Source organism: Coffea arabica, chromosome 10c (assembly GCF_036785885.1).
Source record: "Coffea arabica cultivar ET-39 chromosome 10c, Coffea Arabica ET-39 HiFi, whole genome shotgun sequence".
NCBI classification, from domain to species: domain Eukaryota; kingdom Viridiplantae; phylum Streptophyta; class Magnoliopsida; order Gentianales; family Rubiaceae; genus Coffea; species Coffea arabica.
In genome coordinates this window covers 975,038-995,625 of record NC_092329.1, presented here as the reverse complement: position 1 = coordinate 995,625, position 20,588 = coordinate 975,038, and the positions used below count along the sequence as shown (strand labels likewise).

General features: G+C 35.0%; 2 protein-coding genes across 4 annotated transcripts; both read right to left on the bottom strand.

Annotated features, from left to right (window-relative positions):
- Window positions 1–465: 465 nt before the first annotated feature.
- Window positions 466–5,358, bottom strand: LOC113714930 (O-fucosyltransferase 31-like). Of its 3 annotated transcripts, none has more exons than XM_072069288.1 (10): window positions 5,027–5,358; window positions 4,412–4,474; window positions 4,234–4,315; window positions 4,022–4,092; window positions 3,794–3,882; window positions 3,511–3,714; window positions 2,277–2,541; window positions 1,665–1,892; window positions 1,357–1,554; window positions 466–1,247 (listed from the first exon to the last, which is right to left on the bottom strand). In XM_072069288.1, exons 1-10 carry the CDS (start codon window positions 5,162–5,164, stop codon window positions 1,038–1,040), a joined length of 1,548 nt encoding a protein of 515 aa, XP_071925389.1. In that variant the 5' UTR covers window positions 5,165–5,358; the 3' UTR covers window positions 466–1,037. The 3 variants fall into 3 exon arrangements, with proteins under 3 accessions (XP_071925389.1, XP_071925390.1, XP_071925391.1); XM_072069289.1 differs by having other exon boundaries at window positions 4,412–4,622; window positions 5,027–5,165; XM_072069290.1 differs by lacking the exon at window positions 3,511–3,714.
- Window positions 5,359–8,800: 3,442 nt separating this feature from the next.
- LOC113713461 (MADS-box protein SVP) lies at window positions 8,801–19,494 on the bottom strand. The gene is made up of 9 exons (XM_027237188.2): window positions 19,197–19,494; window positions 18,627–18,825; window positions 11,635–11,713; window positions 10,547–10,608; window positions 10,348–10,447; window positions 10,216–10,257; window positions 10,020–10,061; window positions 9,778–9,938; window positions 8,801–9,052 (listed from the first exon to the last, which is right to left on the bottom strand). Exons 2-9 carry the CDS (start codon window positions 18,806–18,808, stop codon window positions 9,037–9,039), a joined length of 684 nt encoding a protein of 227 aa, XP_027092989.1. The 5' UTR covers window positions 18,809–18,825; window positions 19,197–19,494; the 3' UTR covers window positions 8,801–9,036.
- Window positions 19,495–20,588: the final 1,094 nt, after the last annotated feature.

Here is a 20,588-nt window from a genome sequence, read left to right as displayed (position 1 = left end):
CCGCCTCCTTTCTCTCCCTCTTCCTCTCCTTCTCCTCCCTGTCCCGCCCCTCCTCAAACCACCCTCCCCTCTGCCCATGACCACCCATGACCAGAAAGGTCGTGACCAAAGGGCCGGGGGGGAGGGGATTTGGGGTAGAGGGAGGGAGAGGGGATGACCGGGCCGGGAGAAGATGAAGAAAAGGGGAAAGGAGGTAGGAGGATAGATTGGTAGTAATGGTAATATCCTAATAAAATATTAAATTATAAAAATACTCCGATTTGTTTTGAAAAGAGATTATTTGAAATGATTATGTATTACCTTCACTTATTGCAACATGGTGCAAAAATATGTTTGTGATGTAAATAAATAATTTTTAACCAAAAAATTACAATCCAGACACAAGTGAGTCAATGACTAGATTAAGTCGTTTTGAGAGCTGTAACTTTCAAGTTAACGTCAGTGTGTCAAATCAAGCAACGGAGCTGGAAATTCAATGGTACATACCACATATTTTATTATGCTACTAATAGAATTGATCACAATAAAACCTTCTGATTTCAGACCTAGTCATACACGCACTTCATAGAATCATAGTAATGATTTACATGCACCTCATTTGGATTTACTTAAGCATAAATTACGCAAACAGAAATGATAACCAAAACTTCTACATTCTCCAAGAAAAGCTTCAATTTTCATGTGGATGGCAGTCCCATTCCACGCAGAGGAGGCCAAGACTGTCGTGGTGGGAAAGGCAAAAATATTAGATCACCGACAGCAACTACCGATGAAGAACTGAATATGCACTTGACTAATTGGCTTATTAGCACTGGTAAAATCCAGAGCCAAGAAGAGCACTCACACTTCTTAAATCAGCAGGCAAACAGCACATCGCGGTAAGGGTGAAGTCCAAGTAGTCTTCTGCTTTCTCTTACAAGTCATAGACAGCGATGAAAGAGTTCCACTTACCATTATCAATGTTTAGCCACTACCGGCCTGGATTATAGTACGAAGAAAGAGGGCCAAACAAGGTTTTGTGTTTGGATCAGAATCAACTACGCTTGACACATGCAATCAGGAATAGGATAGGTGTAGATGGATTGCTTTTCTTTTCTTAACCTGAGTTGCCCTTGCCTATTCTTGTGCCCATTCTTAACTGCTTGCTGGAAATCTGACCATTCCAAGGTTTTATTTAGGAAGAGCTTGCCCAAGAGCACCATGTTCGGTCTAATGGTCTTCAAGTTGTTGTAAGTTCGGTGTCCTACCTGAGGATTCCAGAGATTCCAACTCAGCATCATTCTTGTTGCATCAGCAATCCAATTCATGATAACAGAACACAGATTCAAGTAATTAACCTAATTCACCAAGTCTTACCAGTGCATTATGCATGTTTCCTGGTGAAGCAGAAACAAAAATGTCACTTTGCATGCCCACATAATAGTCCACAGCAGCCAATAAAGAAGATTTTCCGTCCACCTTAGCCCGTTCCTCGGCAGAAGAAAGGCTTTTTTTATCCTCCATATAAGGGAACAGCTTTTTCAGAGTTGAGATCCTAGCTTCACCACCATAAACCTGTATGGCACAAGAAAAAAGAATCATCAGAAACTTGTTTCTCGAAACAAGAAGCCTCACATTTTGGAGTACAGTGGAGAATGACTTAAGTTCCAATCTCCACAATCAACCTTGTGGGATGCCAGATACAGTGTGGTACTGTTATTGAAGCCCAGAGCAGCCAGCAGAAGCCCAATTTCTTCTGGAGTCAGAGGGCAACGCCCTTGAATTCGTAGTTCTTCATCAGTGAACTGAGAATTGAGTACCCTTCCCTGCCAAAGCACCTGCCGGTATTTTCCAAGTGCCAATTTCTCAGCTTTACCCCCACCAAAGTCACAAGCCGAGTGAGCAGCCATATCCTGTCCACAACAGATACCGACATGATGAGCAATAGCGACACAAATGCTACCTCAATTCTAAAATCCAGCCTAGCCATGTGGCATTCAAACTTCAACGAAATGTGTTTTAGATAATAGTTGCTGAGAAGGTAATCAAATGGAGAATTGCACCATGGAACTATCTGGAAAAACTTCTCAGTAGCAGATTTCATATGTGGAACTATTACAACACAAGACAATGTAATCCATATTTACTTATAGTTGGTAAGCCACACACAATGCTAAACCAATGACTGAGCTTATCTTAGCTATACACCTCTCCCCCCCAAAAACGCCATATGCACATGAACATGCAATGCATTCTCTCATTTCTTTATCAGAGGCTTAAAGCAGAAAGGTTCATACTTTGTCAAACCGCAGGTGTAACACAACATACTTTCCAGCTCTTCGCTTATCATCTAATCTTTCCTCCCAGTTAGAGACGCCTACTGCCCTGTCACCACTTGGTGCATACCGCAGGCGATTGATGAGGGTCTCTGCTAACATCCGGATATGGGGAACAAAAACCAAAGCCTCAAAATTAACCTTACAGCGAAGCTGCTGGATCTCAGAAGGCAGGTTGTCGAAGGCCAATCGGTGAGAAAATGGGGCAATAGCTGCAATCCCGTAACTAAACAAGCAATCAAGGGACGAATCAAACCAATAATTTTGTAGGAAAATTTAATCAAGGAAGGCTACTCTACACTGGACATGTTGTGAAGAAGAGCAAGTACCAGCATAGCCGGATGCAGAAAATATATGTTGACAGGAAAATCTTAAACTTCTATAGGACACATTTTGAAAATTTTCCATTTCTAAAGAGAAAGAAATTGTTCTTTTCTAGGAAACTGTGGGGCCCCACCCTCCCTGGATCCATCTATGATTGCCAAAATTTACTTCCAGATGGCATAGATATTTTCTAGAACAATATCCAATGACATGATGATAGAAAGAACACGCCTCATAGGTGAAACCTTAGAAGTGAAAGATTGGGATCTTTATGATTCAGTCTATAAACAATATTTATGCTCCTATAACATTGACATAAATTACGTGGATGAGGAAGCACTAATTTTCATTGGAACCATATAACAAGGACCAAAAACAGCAACATCAACAGCTTTCGATTCACCTGATCTAAATTATTGGAAAATCCCCAAACAACCATCATGTTTTCCTTATTGAAGTCAATTCAAAGAAATAGAAGCCCAGAAGTCATCAGAACTGAGAACAGAATTTAAGTTATTATCTTCAATTCAGCATCCACATCAGGTGAACAGAGTTTAATGATCCAGGATTTCCATGAGTAAATTGATGCCTTAAAAAGAAGCCTTGCTAAGAATTGGGATACTGGTTCTTTCCTTTGAAATGGTTTTGAGTCAATCAATGTCTTGTAAACAACGATTCTTTTTAGCAGATACCTAGTGTTTTGAATTAAATGGTAATAGGATTGTACAGCAATTGTTAAAAGAAAAAAAGAAACAGTAGTGACATATATTCCACAACAGAGATAAGGATAAGCATTTAACCAGCCTTAAATGTGACGTCTTGGCCACCACTCTAATAACACCAAGCATGCAGGGCTCTAATTTCCACAAACCTCTGCATTACAGGCAAAACATTTTCCAGATACCAAGTGGCAGGTGCATGCATAGGTGCTGTTTTGATTCTAGTGGCTCTTATGCCCGTCGCATAATACTCTCGTGTACTCCAAGAATGTTGACTTGGCAGATCTTTAACTACAGAGACTTCATTTTTCAGGGCATCAATAAAGTGGTCAGCATCAAAAATATCTGTAAATGAACTTCAGAAAATGGGATTTCAGGTCAGAAGTGTCTGTTTATGTTTAGGAACCAATACGCATAATCTTGAGCATACAGTACCTTGAATCTTGCCAAACAGGATTCACTTCAAAGTGTGGAAGCACAAGTGTAGCATTTAAAATTTTAGCAACAGCTACGGCATCACAAATCTTCAAAAGGGACAAATGGGAAATTAAGTAAGTATTAAAAGACATTACATATTGATATCATTATTAGAATTCTTTTAAGCAATTCACAGATAACTCAAGATATCATACACAACAGAAGCTACAACTGAAGCCACCTTACCCCCATTCGCTGCTGATTCAGTCCTCCATCAAGAAACACTTGAATGTAGCCCTGGGACTTTTTGGGCAAAGCTACAAAAGCAAATACAGTTTTGTATTGGACCATCAGAAGACAAAGAAACTGGGCCACATTTCTCCAAGAAAGTTTATGAGCCAAATTGGCGAAACATCAACAAGGTAACAAGGAACAATTAGCAAACTGAAAGGACTCACAAGATTTAGCATGTGAGTCAGCACAACGTTTCCATCCTTGGTCGGGCAAGGGAGACCAGAGTTCTGATTCTTGTTCACCAGACTGAAAGTTGAATGATAAAACAGATTAAAAGAACTACTAATTCCAAGTTCCCAAGATCATTTCTGGACCAAAGCTATAAACTTAGCACCTACTCACTGTTTGTTGTTGTAAAGCCCCATTCATCAATTCCAAATGCATAGGTCTCGGAGCATTCCATTCCTAAAATTGCAAAGATACCTCTGTGTGACATAAAACATCAATGGCAAAGAGTAGTTGCTCTGATTTGCAAGTAGAAAGTTGCAACAAAAGTTTGAGCATTCCAAGCCTCTTAAGCTCGTCAAATAGCCAATCATCGTATGATTTATAGCTAAACGAAAATAAAATCTGCATTAGGCTCAGAGGGAAAAGTTAGCAATCAAATTTATCCAGACAGCAGGGCTGTATAAACTCAGTTCATCATAATATAAACCACCAAACTACAGTCTTCTCAATTTCCTGGCATCCCCAAGAAAACTCTCCAAACGAAAAATTACAACTACTCCAAACAACAGAAAAATGCACTTATCTCGACTATATCAGCAAATTATGAAAAAGAAAACCCCCGCCAAACAAAATCCAAACTTCAACAATCCCAGAAACTAAAAGGAAAAAAAAAAAAAAAACCATCGTACAACTAACTCTTCAGGAGTTCAAATTCAAGGGGAAAAAAAAAAGCTTCCAAATGCAATAAAAAATGACCACAAAAAGAAAAGAAAAAGACAGGGACATTACAGAGAAGAGGGAGGGATAAGCACGGCCCAGCGGAGTGAGGAGGCCGGGAAACAAATTCGGTAGTAGCAGCACAAACGCTCCTCCCAAAGCCCATCTTCGAGTTTGAGATTGCAATTGCTGCTGATTTCTGTTGTTCATCTTAGTATTAAATTCTATTCTATGTTAACCTCTAACTTGAGTTCTTCATCTTCGAGTTGATTTCAAGGGATCTCTTCACGATCCTGGCTTCTTCTTCGACGACAAATCTCACGTTTGGCAACACCCCTCGTCTTAGGACGATGATGGTAGCTATTTCCTCTGTCAATCGGTTTTGCTTAGCCCAACTATTGGACCTCCTCTATCTATCAAATTATCACTCACCTCTCGGCCCTTCTAATGATTTGGGCTCAAATCCTCATCTTACTGGCCCAAATTTTGCCCCCTAATTTCTTTATCCCTCAAAAAAAAGAAAGCCCCCTATTTTGCAACCAATACCAATCACATTCAAATTCCTGAACTAGATTGCATTCTCAAAATTTTCTGACATGTGACTTTTGAAACATCATTCCCTCATCTGTTTGTTTTATGTAGTAATAAAAAAAAAAAAAAGACTGGTTGTGACGTTATCTCGATGAGATTTTGGTCTAGTGATTAAGAATTAGAGATTCTAGATTCAAATCTCTGTCCCCTTCCCGCTTCTCTCCTGCTAAAAAAAATGAAAAAAAAAGTTGATTGTGATAGCATTAGCCAGTTGACCATGAAATTATTAGTTTAACTCTCAGATCTTCCCACTTTACATTTTAATTTTTAAGGTTTAGAGTTTCGATTGAACCATGACAAAGTTAACAAAAAAATTCAAGATTCTGAATGTTGTGGAGTCGACCACGTTTTACAGGCCTTATAACAAGGGCCCAGACCAAGAGAATTTGGAATTCCTTTAGCAAGGCAATGGCCCAAACCCCAATCTATCACTTTTATAAGGTTAGCATTAGGGATGGCAACAAGGGCAGATGCCCCTGCAGGGGGAGTAATGGGGCGTGAACGAGAGAAAATTTTTCTCTCCCCATTTTAAATGGGGTGAGGGGGCGGGGATCAACTCCCGCCCCATCCTCCGCTTCAATTTATTAATATAAATAAATATAATATATTATATAATCTAATAATAATAAATTTAGAATATTTGACAACTAAATATAACATTTATTCCATTTCTATCCAAATTCCTAATTGATATTTAGCACAAGCATATTACGTATTCTATAAGTATTCTCAAATGTTATCTATACAATCCAATTGAAGGCCTATTTGGAACCTTGGTTTTTTACCAAGTTTGTATAAAACTATTTTTTTAATAACTTTTGTTACAGAAATCCTAAAAAACTTATCAAAATTTTTAACCTACACATTTCAAAAATACACAAAAGACTTCTCCTTCAACTTTTCTTCTTTTTCCTCCCCCACCCAACCCACCACGTCCTCCGTCGCCGGCCACCACCTCCACCATCGCTACCGGCGCCGGTCACTATTCCGACCTTCCTCTTTTTTTTTTCTCTCTCCCTCACCCCTCTGCTCCTCTGTTGGTGCTTTTTTTTTTCTTTCTCCCTCCCCCCTCCCCTCTTCGCCTCTGCCTCCCCCACCACCCTCCCTCTCCCCCTTTCACCGATCTGGTCGCTCGACTAGATCGCAGCTAGGGGAGGGTGGCGGGGGAGGGGTGGCGGGGGAAGGAAGGGGAAGGGGAGAGGGAGAGGGAGAGGGAGAGGGAGAGGGAGAAGAGGGATGGCGATGGAGGGAGAGGGGAAGAAAAAAAAAGCAAAAAAAAAAAAAAGAATCACCTGTTAGTTGCTACCATGGAAGTTTCGGGAGAGGGAACAGGGGAGGGAGAAGAAGCGGGAAGGGAGGAAGGAAAAGAAAAAAGAAAAAAGAAAAAAGAAAAAGAAAAAGAAAAGGAAAAAAAATTTCATCTTACAAACACCCAAAATTTTTCTACAACTTCTACCGTGATCAACAGTAAAATTTTATACAAACACCCAAAAAATTCATCTTCCAAACAGGCCCTAAGTTTTTAAATTTTTTTGATATTTTATTTCAACACTTTTTTTGTTTCACTTTTTTTGTTTCACTTTTTTCAATTTTGTATTTTATTTTATTCTTTGAATTTAGTTTTGATTTATTGAATAAAGGCTGTTAGAAAAAAAAAACCAAATTATCATTCGTGGACATTCGCAAGAAAAGCGAGGCAAGGCAGAGGGTGGGGGGAACGAAAATAGGAGGAGGCGGGAGTTTTTGGCAACGGGGGTGGGGGATCGGGGAGGGATCCCCGCTCCAAATCCGTCCCGTTGCCATCCCTAGCATCAAGAGATTCCTGAAAAGGTGACACGGGGCCCACTGCATTCCCATTTCCCAAAAGACTGATACAAAAGTAGAGCAGAATAGTAGCGTCGTCTTGTAGTTGGGTGGGAAAAGCTCTGCCTATTTATGGCAAAGACTGACATAAGTTACATAACATGGGACATTGCCATTTGTAACCCCCAAAAAGTTTCCTGAGTATTGCTTTAGCCGCTATAGTAAGGAGTAATTCCATGTGGACCCAAAAGTGATTATTGTGACGCTTGATTTCCACAGCAAATTTCGACATTTTTATGTTCCCAGTGAGCACTGGTATTGTGGCCCCGAGGGTTAGTTCAAGCGGTCAGCTCTCCCTCTTTAACGTATGGTAGACTTACCCGAGCAATCAGAGTTCGAGCCCCCTTACTACGGTACTTGGAGTGGAGTGGAGCCTTCTCTCCTAGGCCGGAGTGGGATTAGTCGGGCCAAAGTTCCGGATACCCACTCCGTCAGAGAAAAAAAAAGAGTACTGATATTGTTGATCTACTATACGTTAGTATGTATAATTCAGAAAAAAAAAATTTATATGGCTTAGAAATAGTTATACTTTCCATATAACCTCACAAAACACATAATAAACTTTTGGCGTATTATACTTTTCAAATTATACTTCAAATATTTGGAAAAGTTTTAAATTTATGTATATCATTATTACTCAGTTATGTTACATGTAGAATGACATCTATGTATGTCATTATTTTCTATATATTTATACATGCACACATGATGGGGTGGTAAAATCTTAATAAATTCAGTGGCTAATATACAAGAGTAAGAGTTAAAAAGTGTTATATGTACCATAATATTTAAAAATTATAGTAATTTTATCTCTATTTTTAGCTTCATAAATTTCAAATATATTCGTACTACTATTCATGTCTGAGTTTTTGCTGAACTTGTATGTTTTTGTGCCAAACTTCTAATCAGACATTTGAAGAAAAATCTCTATAATATAAATATGTACTATTATAGTTTATATTATACCAGTTCTATATTATCCAAACAATGATTGGTAGTCCAAAAACACATAATTCATGCTTTATGGAACAAGTATATTAACAGAATCGAACAAGTATAATTCATGCTTTATGGAACAAGTATATTCTCTTGGCTTGTAGAATTTTGACCATTTTTGAGCGCTTTGAGTTTCATTTCTTCATCCTCGCTTGTACTTGGTAATTGACAGAAAAAGTCCTTAAAAGACTAGCGCAGTCACTTGTTCGGTGGAATCCAGGCAAGCTAGGAAATATATTAATTCCTGGTTTAAGAAAAAAGGACCAGTAGCCTTTCACTGCAGTAGTTGTTTCATGTCATCTCTAGATAAATAGTTCTACCAGCAGCATTTCATATTATTAGGATTAACTTTTCAGCTGAAGCCCGGAAGCAAGTTCATACAAAAGAGTACAAATCTTGAGTTCTGGTTGAAGCAGGTGCAAGCAACACGAGCTTTTTTACTGCACCTTAGGGCTTTGGAGGCAATCGAGCCATACACAGCAGACTCTTAATTTATGACAGGAGTAATACTTCATAGGCTTACCACTATCTTGGGTAACATATAGACATATAGATGGAGAGAGCTCCATTTCTTGATCCCATGTTTACTAGTAGTTTTTAAAGGTAGGTCTCCATAAGCTGTGCACCGTCGGCTAGTTAAAGGGTAGCCTGAAAGGAAAAAAAAAGAGAGTGTATTACAAGTAATAGAGAACAGTAACAAGACCGTAGAGAAAGTACTCAGGATAATGCCAACATATATATGTGCATAATTTACTATATAGTCAGAGAAAGATCTCACGAAGAACCTCAGAAGGCATTGGTTGTAGAGTACTGTTGGAAAATAGAGCATAAAAATGGATATAAAGACTTGGTATTGAAGGCTGAAAAAGACCTCAGATTTCTCATTAAACAACTCTCTTTTGACAGAGAGAAAGTGCAAGAAACAATTCTACATGAATCTTTTCCTAACAAACCTCAACATACTTGAGCTAGTCAAAAAGACAAAATTAAATTTGAAGCTACTTCGAATTTCTAGACTTATTCAACTATTACTTTCATTTATTCTAGTGCTAGAAAATCTGCAGTTAAATTGCTCGTCTCAAGAAGTACTTTAGCTAAACATTCCTCTAGAAACATTCATCACTAGCAAAGATGAAGTTAATCCTCACTGTACAAAGCTATCCAACTTTAGATTCTCAAGTACAGAGAATTCTCTGAAGCACAGAGAATTAACCTCACCAGCGCATTTAAGAGGCAGATTGGCGAATTGTTCAATTCTCAATAACCAGGGCTAAACTTGCAATTGTTTATAAAACAGTAGAAGTGTTTATGGAGGAAGTTAGAGATTAGTCCACTGACAAGCATGGAAGCACCGGCAGTACAAAGACACTTACCCTAGTTTGAGTGATGTATCTGAGCAGTCATCCTCCGGAGGAGGGCCACTGTTGCAGCTGCAAACATTGGTAATGGACTCTGAAGATTGGCCTTCTTCAATCAGCATATCCTTATCCAAGTCTGGAATCACTGGCCTCTTCCCTTCATAAAGCATTGCCATCTGTGTGGCCAAAAGTTTCAGCTACAATGTTAATATAACCTGTCAGAGAAAACTTATTTATACTTGAGTAGACGATCGTACTTTTTGCTTCAGTTGCTTATTTTCTTCAAACAGTTCTGCACCCTGCCAGAAGATAAAAGGCGACTTATAAGCTTAGTATAGGAACTGATGCTTATAAATGTTGACTATAGAGGCCTATTACTACTGACCAGAGTTGTCAAAAGAAAGAATTACTGAAATGCATTAATAGGAAAAAGTTTGTGTCTGCAACTCTAACCTTCTTTTGAAGGGCATTGATCTCATTCATGATGCGTTCACCCTAGAATTAAGATAACATGAAGAAGTTAGGTTAGTAAATTTGCGACCCTCCTAAATTTTAGATGAAAGCTAGTGAAAGTGAACTGGGAACCTTCGTTTGAAGCACACGGGTTAGTCCTGCTTCCAGCACTTTTTCTAACTGCTGCAGCTCCTCTATCTTTAACCCTTGAAGGTCCTCACCCTTCATTTGCCTGATCGACAGGATCAAATGATTTCATCTTGCTAAGATTCAAATAAAACTAAAAATCCATAATGGAAAACAGTATTTATTTTCCGTTTCTAATTTGTACCTTAGCTGATGAGTCCTGTCAGCAACTTCCTTGCTCAATCTAACATGGCAACTATTCTCTAGCTAAAATGAGCAAGAAAAATTAGGATCACTATGCATATACAGCAATTAATGGGAAATACTCGATGAAACTTGCACTTGCACTTCTTGGAACAACTAGAAAATGATGAATGACTTACTTTGGTTTTGGCGTAAAGTAGCAAAATACATTTAACAGACATATATGAGCAGAAAGCTAGCCATGAGAAAAACAAACGGAGGGAGAGAAAGAAGAGGAGTATGGAGTGATGATAGATTTGCTTGACCCTAATCAGCAGATGCATGCATAAGGCTGAGTATTAACAAATCCTAGCGTAAAGAAGGGAAGGAGGCTAAAGGAAGAAACTTCATTAGGGACAATACACATCAGTCATCTTCAACATTTCACCGACAGCCCCAATGGTTCATCTTGCTTTACAACAATTTAAGTTTAGTACATTTTCATTTGTTCCAATTGAGCATAAGCTAATCTCGCAGCGCAGTGAAACATCCAAATCAGATTAGACTTTGTTTAATGTAATTGTGTGGCAAAGTAAAACCGAATAATGCATCGATTGAAGAAAGCAGCACCCATTCACAGCATATCAAAATCAACAAGCTTGTTAAAAAGAATCTTAAAAGTAGGTATTAAAGAGAGTCGATATTTTCGACTCAAAATTATTCAGTCAAATTTCATCTTGTCATTTCGCAAGCACCCTAGACGAAACAAAGTTCACCCAGTCACTTTACAACCAAAGAGAAATCGTAAAATATTCCTCTACATACCGAAAACAGAACCACTTATTATTCAAAATTTTCAATGCACTTAGTAATATCCTTCTCGAAATCTTTAGATGAAATGCAAGTTCAGAACAAATGAGACATATTTCCAATGTGTTTAAGGATGAAACAACAGTTTTGCCAATCATCAGCTGGGCAATGTTGGTAATGAGATCAGTACAGCCAAGAGTATACGAGGAAACCATGAAAAGCGTTAACAAGATAAAGCCCGTGAAGTTGACTGGATCTCTAGAAGAAAGATGACACAGATGCAACGCCATGTTGTAATACCTGAAGCTCAAGCGATGGTTGCTCAGTCTTCTCGAGGTTACTTGAATGTAACTTGTACTTTCCAAGGATATCACTCATGCTGCACAAAAATGCAGGAGACTAGAGTTACTTATGATGTTCTCTCATCACAATTTGTCAGAACTTCAACCGACGCTACTTTGAAGAAACATTGCCACAAAAAAAAGAGAAATAAAAATAAAAGTCCTTCTCTGTAAAGCATTTAAAAGGTAAGGATCGTGAAAAGAGCCACTCATGGTCGGCTGATACCATGTTCCCATACTAAACTCATATCCACCACAAATTTTAAAGCCCAAGTAAAAGTAGAAAATACAAACAGCTAAAAGACAATTTTTGTTATGGAGAGCATTTGACATTTTTATTTTAATAAGATTTCCTTTACTTTTACATATGAAGGAAAGCGAGGTAAATTTAATTTGAGTTAACATATTATAATTCATTTTCCAAAATCCTATTTTAGTACACAACTTATTACACCAAAAGTAATATAGGCATTGGAAATTTACAAAAGAATTTGATTGAAGATAACATTACCTCTATTTTGAAAACACGTCAAGTTTCTGCTATAGATTACAATACATGAATATTGCAACTAATCCTCACATTTTGGTAGGACAAATACTAATTTAAAATCAGGAGAGATTGACAATTCGATGGGCTTTGAACCTAGGACCGCTAATTTCTAAATCCTATTTTTATAGTTTCTACTTATACAATATTTAAAACAGATTACCTAGAATATAAAAATGCAATAATCTGTTCAGTTTTAAGTTCTATTAATCTGTTTGATAATTCCACTTAAAGTTGAAAATTAATTCATTCAGAGTTTTTGAATTCAACATGTTTGATAACAGAAATACCTTATCACTTAATTTATTAAGCACACCGTAATTTGTGTATAAAATTTCAAGTAACAAATTTTCACTAAATCTTCCGAATTGACTACACATACCATGCCACTCACACACATAACACGCTCACACTATTCTAGTACTTGGTACACATTTCTTTCCTTTATATTCAACACACACACATACACGAACGCACAAGCATGCACACACCCTCTTGCATGCAAATGCACATACTTAAATACCACCTCTAAATTCCTTCATTTCTCTCTCACACAGACGCACATTTTTCTTTTTTTCCAAATATACAAATAAGGGCAATTTTTTTTAAAAAAATGTCAACAAAATATTTGTGATATTTGAATACAGTATTATAATTTAGTTAATTATCAAACGATACAACTTAAATAATTTAGCAACTCAACACTTTTAATGGCCTTGTTTGACAGGCAAGTTTTTTCCCAAGTTTGCTTGCTACAAATTATTTAAAAATTTTAATTACAATAATTTCAAAAAAAATTTCAAAAATTTTAAACCATACACTTTAAAATATTCAAAAATTTACACACTTTCAAAATTTTTTAAAAAACTTCTACAATAAACTATAGTACAGTTTTAGACAAATATTCAAAAAACTCACTTGTCAAAGGGGGCCAATATTTAATTTTCACAATTCAGATTTCAAGTTTATCAATCAGGCACTTAGTTGACCTGTTAGTTTATAATTCATGATGACAGGACAAAAATACAGTGCCCTACATATCGCAAGGCCATAGTTATCGTATAACAAGCATGACAAATGAACAGAAGGTCAGCACAACTATCAGTTATTTGCAAAGGTTGCCAGTTAGCATTAAAGTAAATCAAAGACTCGATTTGCCTCACGAAAATGTGTGAGACACCTTTACGGTATTTCTCAATTTTGAGTAGAAGGAGATTCTATGAGATTGGAAAGTGATATTCAAACTCAAAACATTTACGTTCGAATAGCGTAGTTAGCTATTCACCATTGATCCAACGCCTTTTCAAAGTTAAAGTCGAAGTTTCAAACCATCTTGGACATGTCTAATATATAAAATATGTATTAAGCAAATACAAGCTACAACCTAAACCATTCCACCCAAATTCACAGGTCCATTCAAAATCTGGAGGACTAATATAGAGTACGTATTTAAGCAAGAAGCTCAAGGATTCCAAAAAGTGCAATCCTCGGGGATGCAACAGGTGCTGAGACATTTATGATTAGAAATTTATGGTTAAAAAAAATCAGTGCAAACAGATGGAAAGTTATGTTATCATTACTTGAACCGGTAGTTTATGACATCAACCATGCAAGTGTTCCATAGGCACATTCCTCTTCCTAGCATTTAGTTGACTGTAGATATCGTTCATCCATTCTACAACATGCAATCATTTCCAACTGTAATTTTTTCTTTGTTTTTTCAGGTTTTTTGTCAGAAAGAAACACAAAACATGTTCATTACACCAAGAGATAAACATTATCAGAAGTATGATATAAAATGAAATACATGTACAGATCTGTTTAAAGAAAAACAAAATTACGAGTACAGAAAATTCAGCTTGTCATTGATAGGTTACAATACAATTACATAAGTAATTAAAAGTAGGTGACCTCCTCGAGTTATGTTTCTTCAAAGTGAATTTAATCTTTTTATCTTTGGCTAGTAAAAATGCTTGCTTGAGTCTTTTATTTTTTTGCCATCTCAAGTCAAATTGCAAACCTGTCATATCATGGACTATGCAGTCAACCATTGAGTTATCAGCCCAACCAAAAATAAATCCTACCACTGATTAAAGCATAAAGGAGAGAAGAGAAATTCAAATCGTGATTTCCAGCCTTGTGCACAAGCATATGTGAAATTCTTTTAAGGAAAGGCCAGAAAAGTACACAAAAATGCGGCCAAGTAATACTCAAACCTAGAAGCCATGACTCGCCCATTATCAGACCTCGACTAGAAATCTTTTTACGAATACTATTTACTCTTACAGAAATTCCTTCCTGTATCCAGAACTTACACATATGACCTGAAGCAAGTACAAAAACTGACAAGAGGCACACCTGAGTGAAGTTTTGTTATCATATCAGGGACTAGGGAAATACAATGGAATTTCTCTTACCTCTTTATCACGAATCTACTGGTTAGCCCCCACAAAACAGACATATGCATGCATGCCTTATCTAGGTATGAGCAAAATATGCGTTTGAATTTAGATAGCAGACAAACCACAAAAAAGGGAACTCATGTAAGAAAGAATCCAAAGTGGACTGGATACAGGCTCCTAGAAACCAGACAGAATTTGGTCCAAGTAATCATTTTTAGTGTTTTCTTGTGGTTGTCTGTTAGCGTGGAGCCATTTTATGCAATGATCCAACGAAACTACCAACTGAGACATATTTTAGCGATATGGCAAGCGAATTTTTTTAATGCAAGCAACTTTTGAATAAGCTGCAAGACAAGGTACTATATAGGAAGTTGAAGACAAGGTACTACAAAGGAAGTTGAACCAAAATGATGCTAAGTTAATCAGTGGCTGCACATGAGGATGAAAGATGATTTTGTGAGCAAACATTAATTTCTAATAGCTACACCCTTAAAAAGATAGTTCACATGCAGCCACTGAAACATGACAGGAAAACACTTTCATTGCTGAAATCTAGCTACAATGATTTGTTCTGACATCCTTCGGAGTGAGCTAAACACAAGATCATGCCACAGTATATTAGATGTTTTAAAAGAAGTAAGACAACCGTTGGCATCTATATTACCAGGCAGAATTTTAAGTATCTTAATATGAAGTTTTTCTTTTACAAAAAGGTTTTCATTTTTACTGTTTTATTGTCCCAACGAATAACATACACCGTGCAACTAAAGATCGCGCAGTGTATATAGTTTACACTTACAAAAGTGTATAATCGATTTTTAGATTTATTTGGTATCATCCAATTAATACAAAGTTTTGGCAGGTTAATCGGTGAAGAAAATGATAAGATTGATTTGACCGGTGATCTCAAATGACTGCTTCGTTTCTTTATTTTATGACCATTAATTACGAACCAATTAAACCAGTTGGTGATCTTATATGACTGGTTCGTTTCTTTATTTTAGAACCATTAATTAGGAACCAGTTAACTCAGTTAAGATAGACTTTCAAATTAATCGTTATTCTATGATCATAACTTAGCAGCTTCTAATTGCATGAAAAGGAAGTTTCACTACTCCATATTCTTCCCTTTAGCATCTCTCAAACGCTAATGCTATGAGTGAAATTAAAAATCAAGAATTTGAAAACATGAAATCTACACCGCTTAATTTCTGATGCAAGTAAACATCCTGGAGAAAATTAAACTGAACATTTTGAGATTCGCGCATCCATTTCGTGAAGAGACTAATGGAATTGTGCAGCTCAAATGCTCCTTTCTAGCAAGTCAATCAAAAAGAATGGTCCATGGAATTGTACCGTTTCAGATTGATATACAAGATGGAGAAGAGTTTCCTGCTATGATCAAATAATAATTAAGCTACTTCTGAACGTGGGAGCTGGTGAAAATTTTGGAAAGAAACTGCGAAGCCCAAGTGAGAGCGATTTACTAGTGTGATGAAATAGTCTAGTACCCTTTAAAATCGGAGAGACATTCCTGGAAAGAAAATGTGAAATCCATTGAACAAGTGAGACCTATTTACTGTGATCAAGTAAGTTAGGAGGAGTATAACTTACTGAACGGAAAACCGAGAGCTGGGTCGATAAGAAACTGAGTAAAAAGAAGCCAAAAAAAAAGAAGTTGTGGGGTTCAAGTAAAGTAAAGAAAACTTTGAAGATTGAAAAGAATCTTTACTAGGGTTTCTAATTTTAGCAATTCTTAAATGTTACTACTATCGGTAAATATTTAAAACTTAAGATAAAAGGAGTACGGGTAAGATAAAAGAATCTTTACGGGTACGGGTCCGTTTGAATTAGCTGTTTTTTGGGTTGTTTTTCAAAAACAGCACTGTAGCATTTCGTTTTTCAAATACAAGTCCGTTTGGATTAGTTATTTTTGGGATTGTTTTTCAAAAATTATATGAAAAACTTTTACTGTAGATATTTTATGGATTATTTTTAGATGTATTTTTAAAACATATTTTCAAGTGTTTTTATAATTTATAATTTTTATATTTTTATAACAATAAATATTTATGCATTTATAATACATTTATAAATATTTATAAATAAATATATTTATATATTTATATAAAAATATATAAATTATAAATGTATAAATTATAAATGAATATCATATAAATGTATAAATGTATAAATTATAATTTCCAATTTTTATATTATTATATTTATATACATTTATGCATTTATAATACATTTATAAATATTTATAAATAAATAAATATAAATGTATTATATTATATATAATAAATAATATAAATACATTTATAAATATATAAATTATAAATGAATATCATATAAATGTATAAATTATAATTTATAATTTATATATTTTTATATTTATATACATTTATGCATTTATAATACATTTATAAATATTTATAGATAAATATATTTATATATTTATATAAATATATGTAAATGTATTATAAATGTATTATATTATATATTATACATAATATAAATATTTTTATAAATGTGTAAATGAATATTATATAAATGAATAAATTATAAATTATAAATTTTATATTTATTTATAAATATATTTATATATTTTTGTAAATACCTTTATAAATATTTATAAATGAATATTTATATATATATTTATAAATGAATATTTATAAATATTTATAAATGAATATTTATATATATTTATAAATGAATATTTATATATATTTATAAATGAATATTTACATATATTTATAAATAAATATTTATATATATTTATAAATAAATATTTATATATATTTATAAATAAATATATAAATGTATATTATTATAAATATATAAATTATAAGTGAATATTATTTAAATGTATAAATTATAAATTATAAATTATAATTTTTATATTTATATATTTATATACATTTATGTATTTATAATACATTTATATATATTTATAAATAAATGCATTTATGTATTTATAAATGCATTTATATTATATATAATACATAATATAAATGTATTTATAAATTAATATTTATAAATGAATATATTAATATTATGTATAGGTGTATTAATATAATAAATATAAATGTATAAAGGTATTAATATCATGTATAAATGTATAATTAATATTATGTATATTAATATAAATGTATAAATGCATAATATTATATATAATACATAATATAGATGTATATTATAAATATACATAAACATATATATTATGTATATATTAAATATATAATTTTTAATATTTAATATTCATAAATTTGTATAATTACATATTTATATTATATATAATTTATATAATACATAATATTTGTATAAATATATTATAGAAATATAAAAATATATTTTATATAAAATAAAATATAAATTAATATAATATATATATCCTATACATAATTGAAATATACAAATTGAAATAAACATATTAAATATGTATTTGGAGTTGTTTTTGATATATTGTTTGGATATAGTGTTTTTGGAGTTGTTTTTGAAATACACATTACTGTAGCATTTGGAATGTGAAAAACAGTTTTTCAAAAACAGACTCAAAAACAATGAATCCAAACAAACCCTAAGATAAAAGGAGTACGGGTAAGGGGTAACGAAGGAGACCAGAACTTTTATTGTAAATTACTTTTCTGTTGTTTGGTTTTGGGTCAAAATATATTTGGAGCTGAGCTAAACACTTCTCATGTCAGTGGTCACAGTCTTGATTCCCTATCGTCTAGTCACCTGAATTAAGAAGAGCCGATCTTCCCAACAAAATGTTGCTGACATCATCTTCTCAGACCCTGCCTATATCTAGAAAGAGAGACGGAAGGAAAGAGGGTAGAGAGATGGAGAATGAGACACATCTAATACTGTCTCTGTGTGTGTGTGTGTGTGTATATATGAACATGATAATGAAGCCACCCCAGCTCTCATCTTTGCATTAAAAAGTTACTAGTATACCATATGATTATATATAGGGTAGGGTAGGGTTAGATTTACCTTGAGCTAGCGAACTCGAAGAGCTTGCCAGTGGCTGAGAAGATTATGAGGGCAACATCAGCATCGCACAAAACAGCAAGCTCTTCAGCTTTCTTGAAAAGCCCTCGTCTCCTCTTGGAGAAGGTCACCTGCCTCGCCGTGATGTTATCGATTTTCTTGATTTTGATCTTCTCTCTCGCCATTTTTTCTTTTCGATCGCCTTGATAATTACACCCAGAGGGAAAAGAACATCAAAGATGTTGCAATAGTAGTGTGGTACCACGAGCAGGTGGGTTTGGCAAATAATTTTATGCAGCAATGGGAAAAGAGAGTATTAAATAGAAACGGGCACAGGAAAGAGGCGCAAAAAGTGGTCGGTGTGGTCGCCGGCAGGTGCAATTTTTTTCCAAGGAAATCAGGAGGAGGATTAAGTGAGCAAAAAGCAACCCTAAAGAAAGAATACAAGTACAGATCTGAGCGAAAAAACCCAGAAAAGCCCACCAATTGATGTTCATTAACATGCAAGCTGGGGAGTGGGAGATGGGGTGTGCAAGGATATTGAGGGGGTTGGGGGGGATCGGTACTGTTTACCTTATTGGGTACTGGAGTGAGAGGGTGAGGAGCTGCAGGAGATGTTCTTTGTTTCGTGCGCTGAGTAAGAAACAGTTGTACTCTTAGCTTAACACCACTGTTGAGCTCAACTCCTCACGCACAACACCAGCTTCCAAACAAGAAAAAAATATATCCTATATGGAATCGAAAATATCAAAAGAAGCCACCAATTAGAGAGAGGGAGGGAAGAATTGGGAACAGAAGCCCCATGTCAAGAAAGGAAAGTCCACTTTCCCTTTTATAGCAAAACCAATCGCTCTTTTATCCTCAGTTTTCCACATTTGCCTAAACCTAAGAGGAGAGGAAAAAAATCTGAGCGGCCTAAATGTAGACTATTTGTGTGTGCGTGAGAGAGAGAGACTGGAGAATGTGTGTCTTCTTTTGTTTTCTTTTTCTGTGGATATCCTAAGTTTGGTTCTGAAGGAAGAACGTGAGTTTTAGTTTAATGAAGAAATATTCCTGTTTCAACTAGAATACAATTTTCTTTTTCTTTTTCTTTTTTTTTGTTTATACAGAAATAATGAGGACTGGGGAGCTGTGCCTCGCCTGTGGTGGGTGTGGCTTTTCTTTTTCTTTTTTTTTTTTCTTTCATATTATGTGGACGATGAGATGTCCGTACAGATAGACCGCGCTGCATCACTATCATGGATGGCCATTATTACCTCTTCGTACACTTTCTCACCATAATCAACAAACCTAAAAGTCTTTTCACCAATTTGCGCGATCATGATCCACATTTTTTGGGTAGGAAAAAGGTTAGGTGCTTCGGATCCGAACATCACCGGTTAGGACGTACGTTTCAGAAGTAAAGGTCACTCGCAGGAATTTTTAAATATGTTTGATTCTTATTAATTGAGTCAACTTATGTTGAGGATTATCCGCTTTCTTTATTTTGCCTGACATGAGTAGAGTATATAGGTACGAAGGAATGGATAATATATAGAATCACCTAATGTTTCTCTTTCGGGAAATTTATAGCATATATACTTGACACATCATGATCGATTTCCTCTGTTGATTTTACGATTTCAATTTACTAATATCCATAAAATCAAAGATAACAAATAAGAGTATAATAACTAGGAAATAGACATGAGATAGAGAAATTGGAACGTTTTTTAGGTTGTAAATCTATTGCCTTATGGTATGAATTATCTGCCAAGTGAGGGGCATCATAGGTACTTTACTGTACCACGAAACATAAGTGTAATTATTTAAACCTTGGGAGAGTCAAGTGAAACCCTTAATTTATCTATTTCCCACCGAGCGTTTAGTTTAACCTTCCGTTGACACCACTTTTGGCAAGTAGCAAAATTTGTTGTGTTTTTATACATTTCTATTTTGTACGGTGACTCAATTATTGTGTTAGTG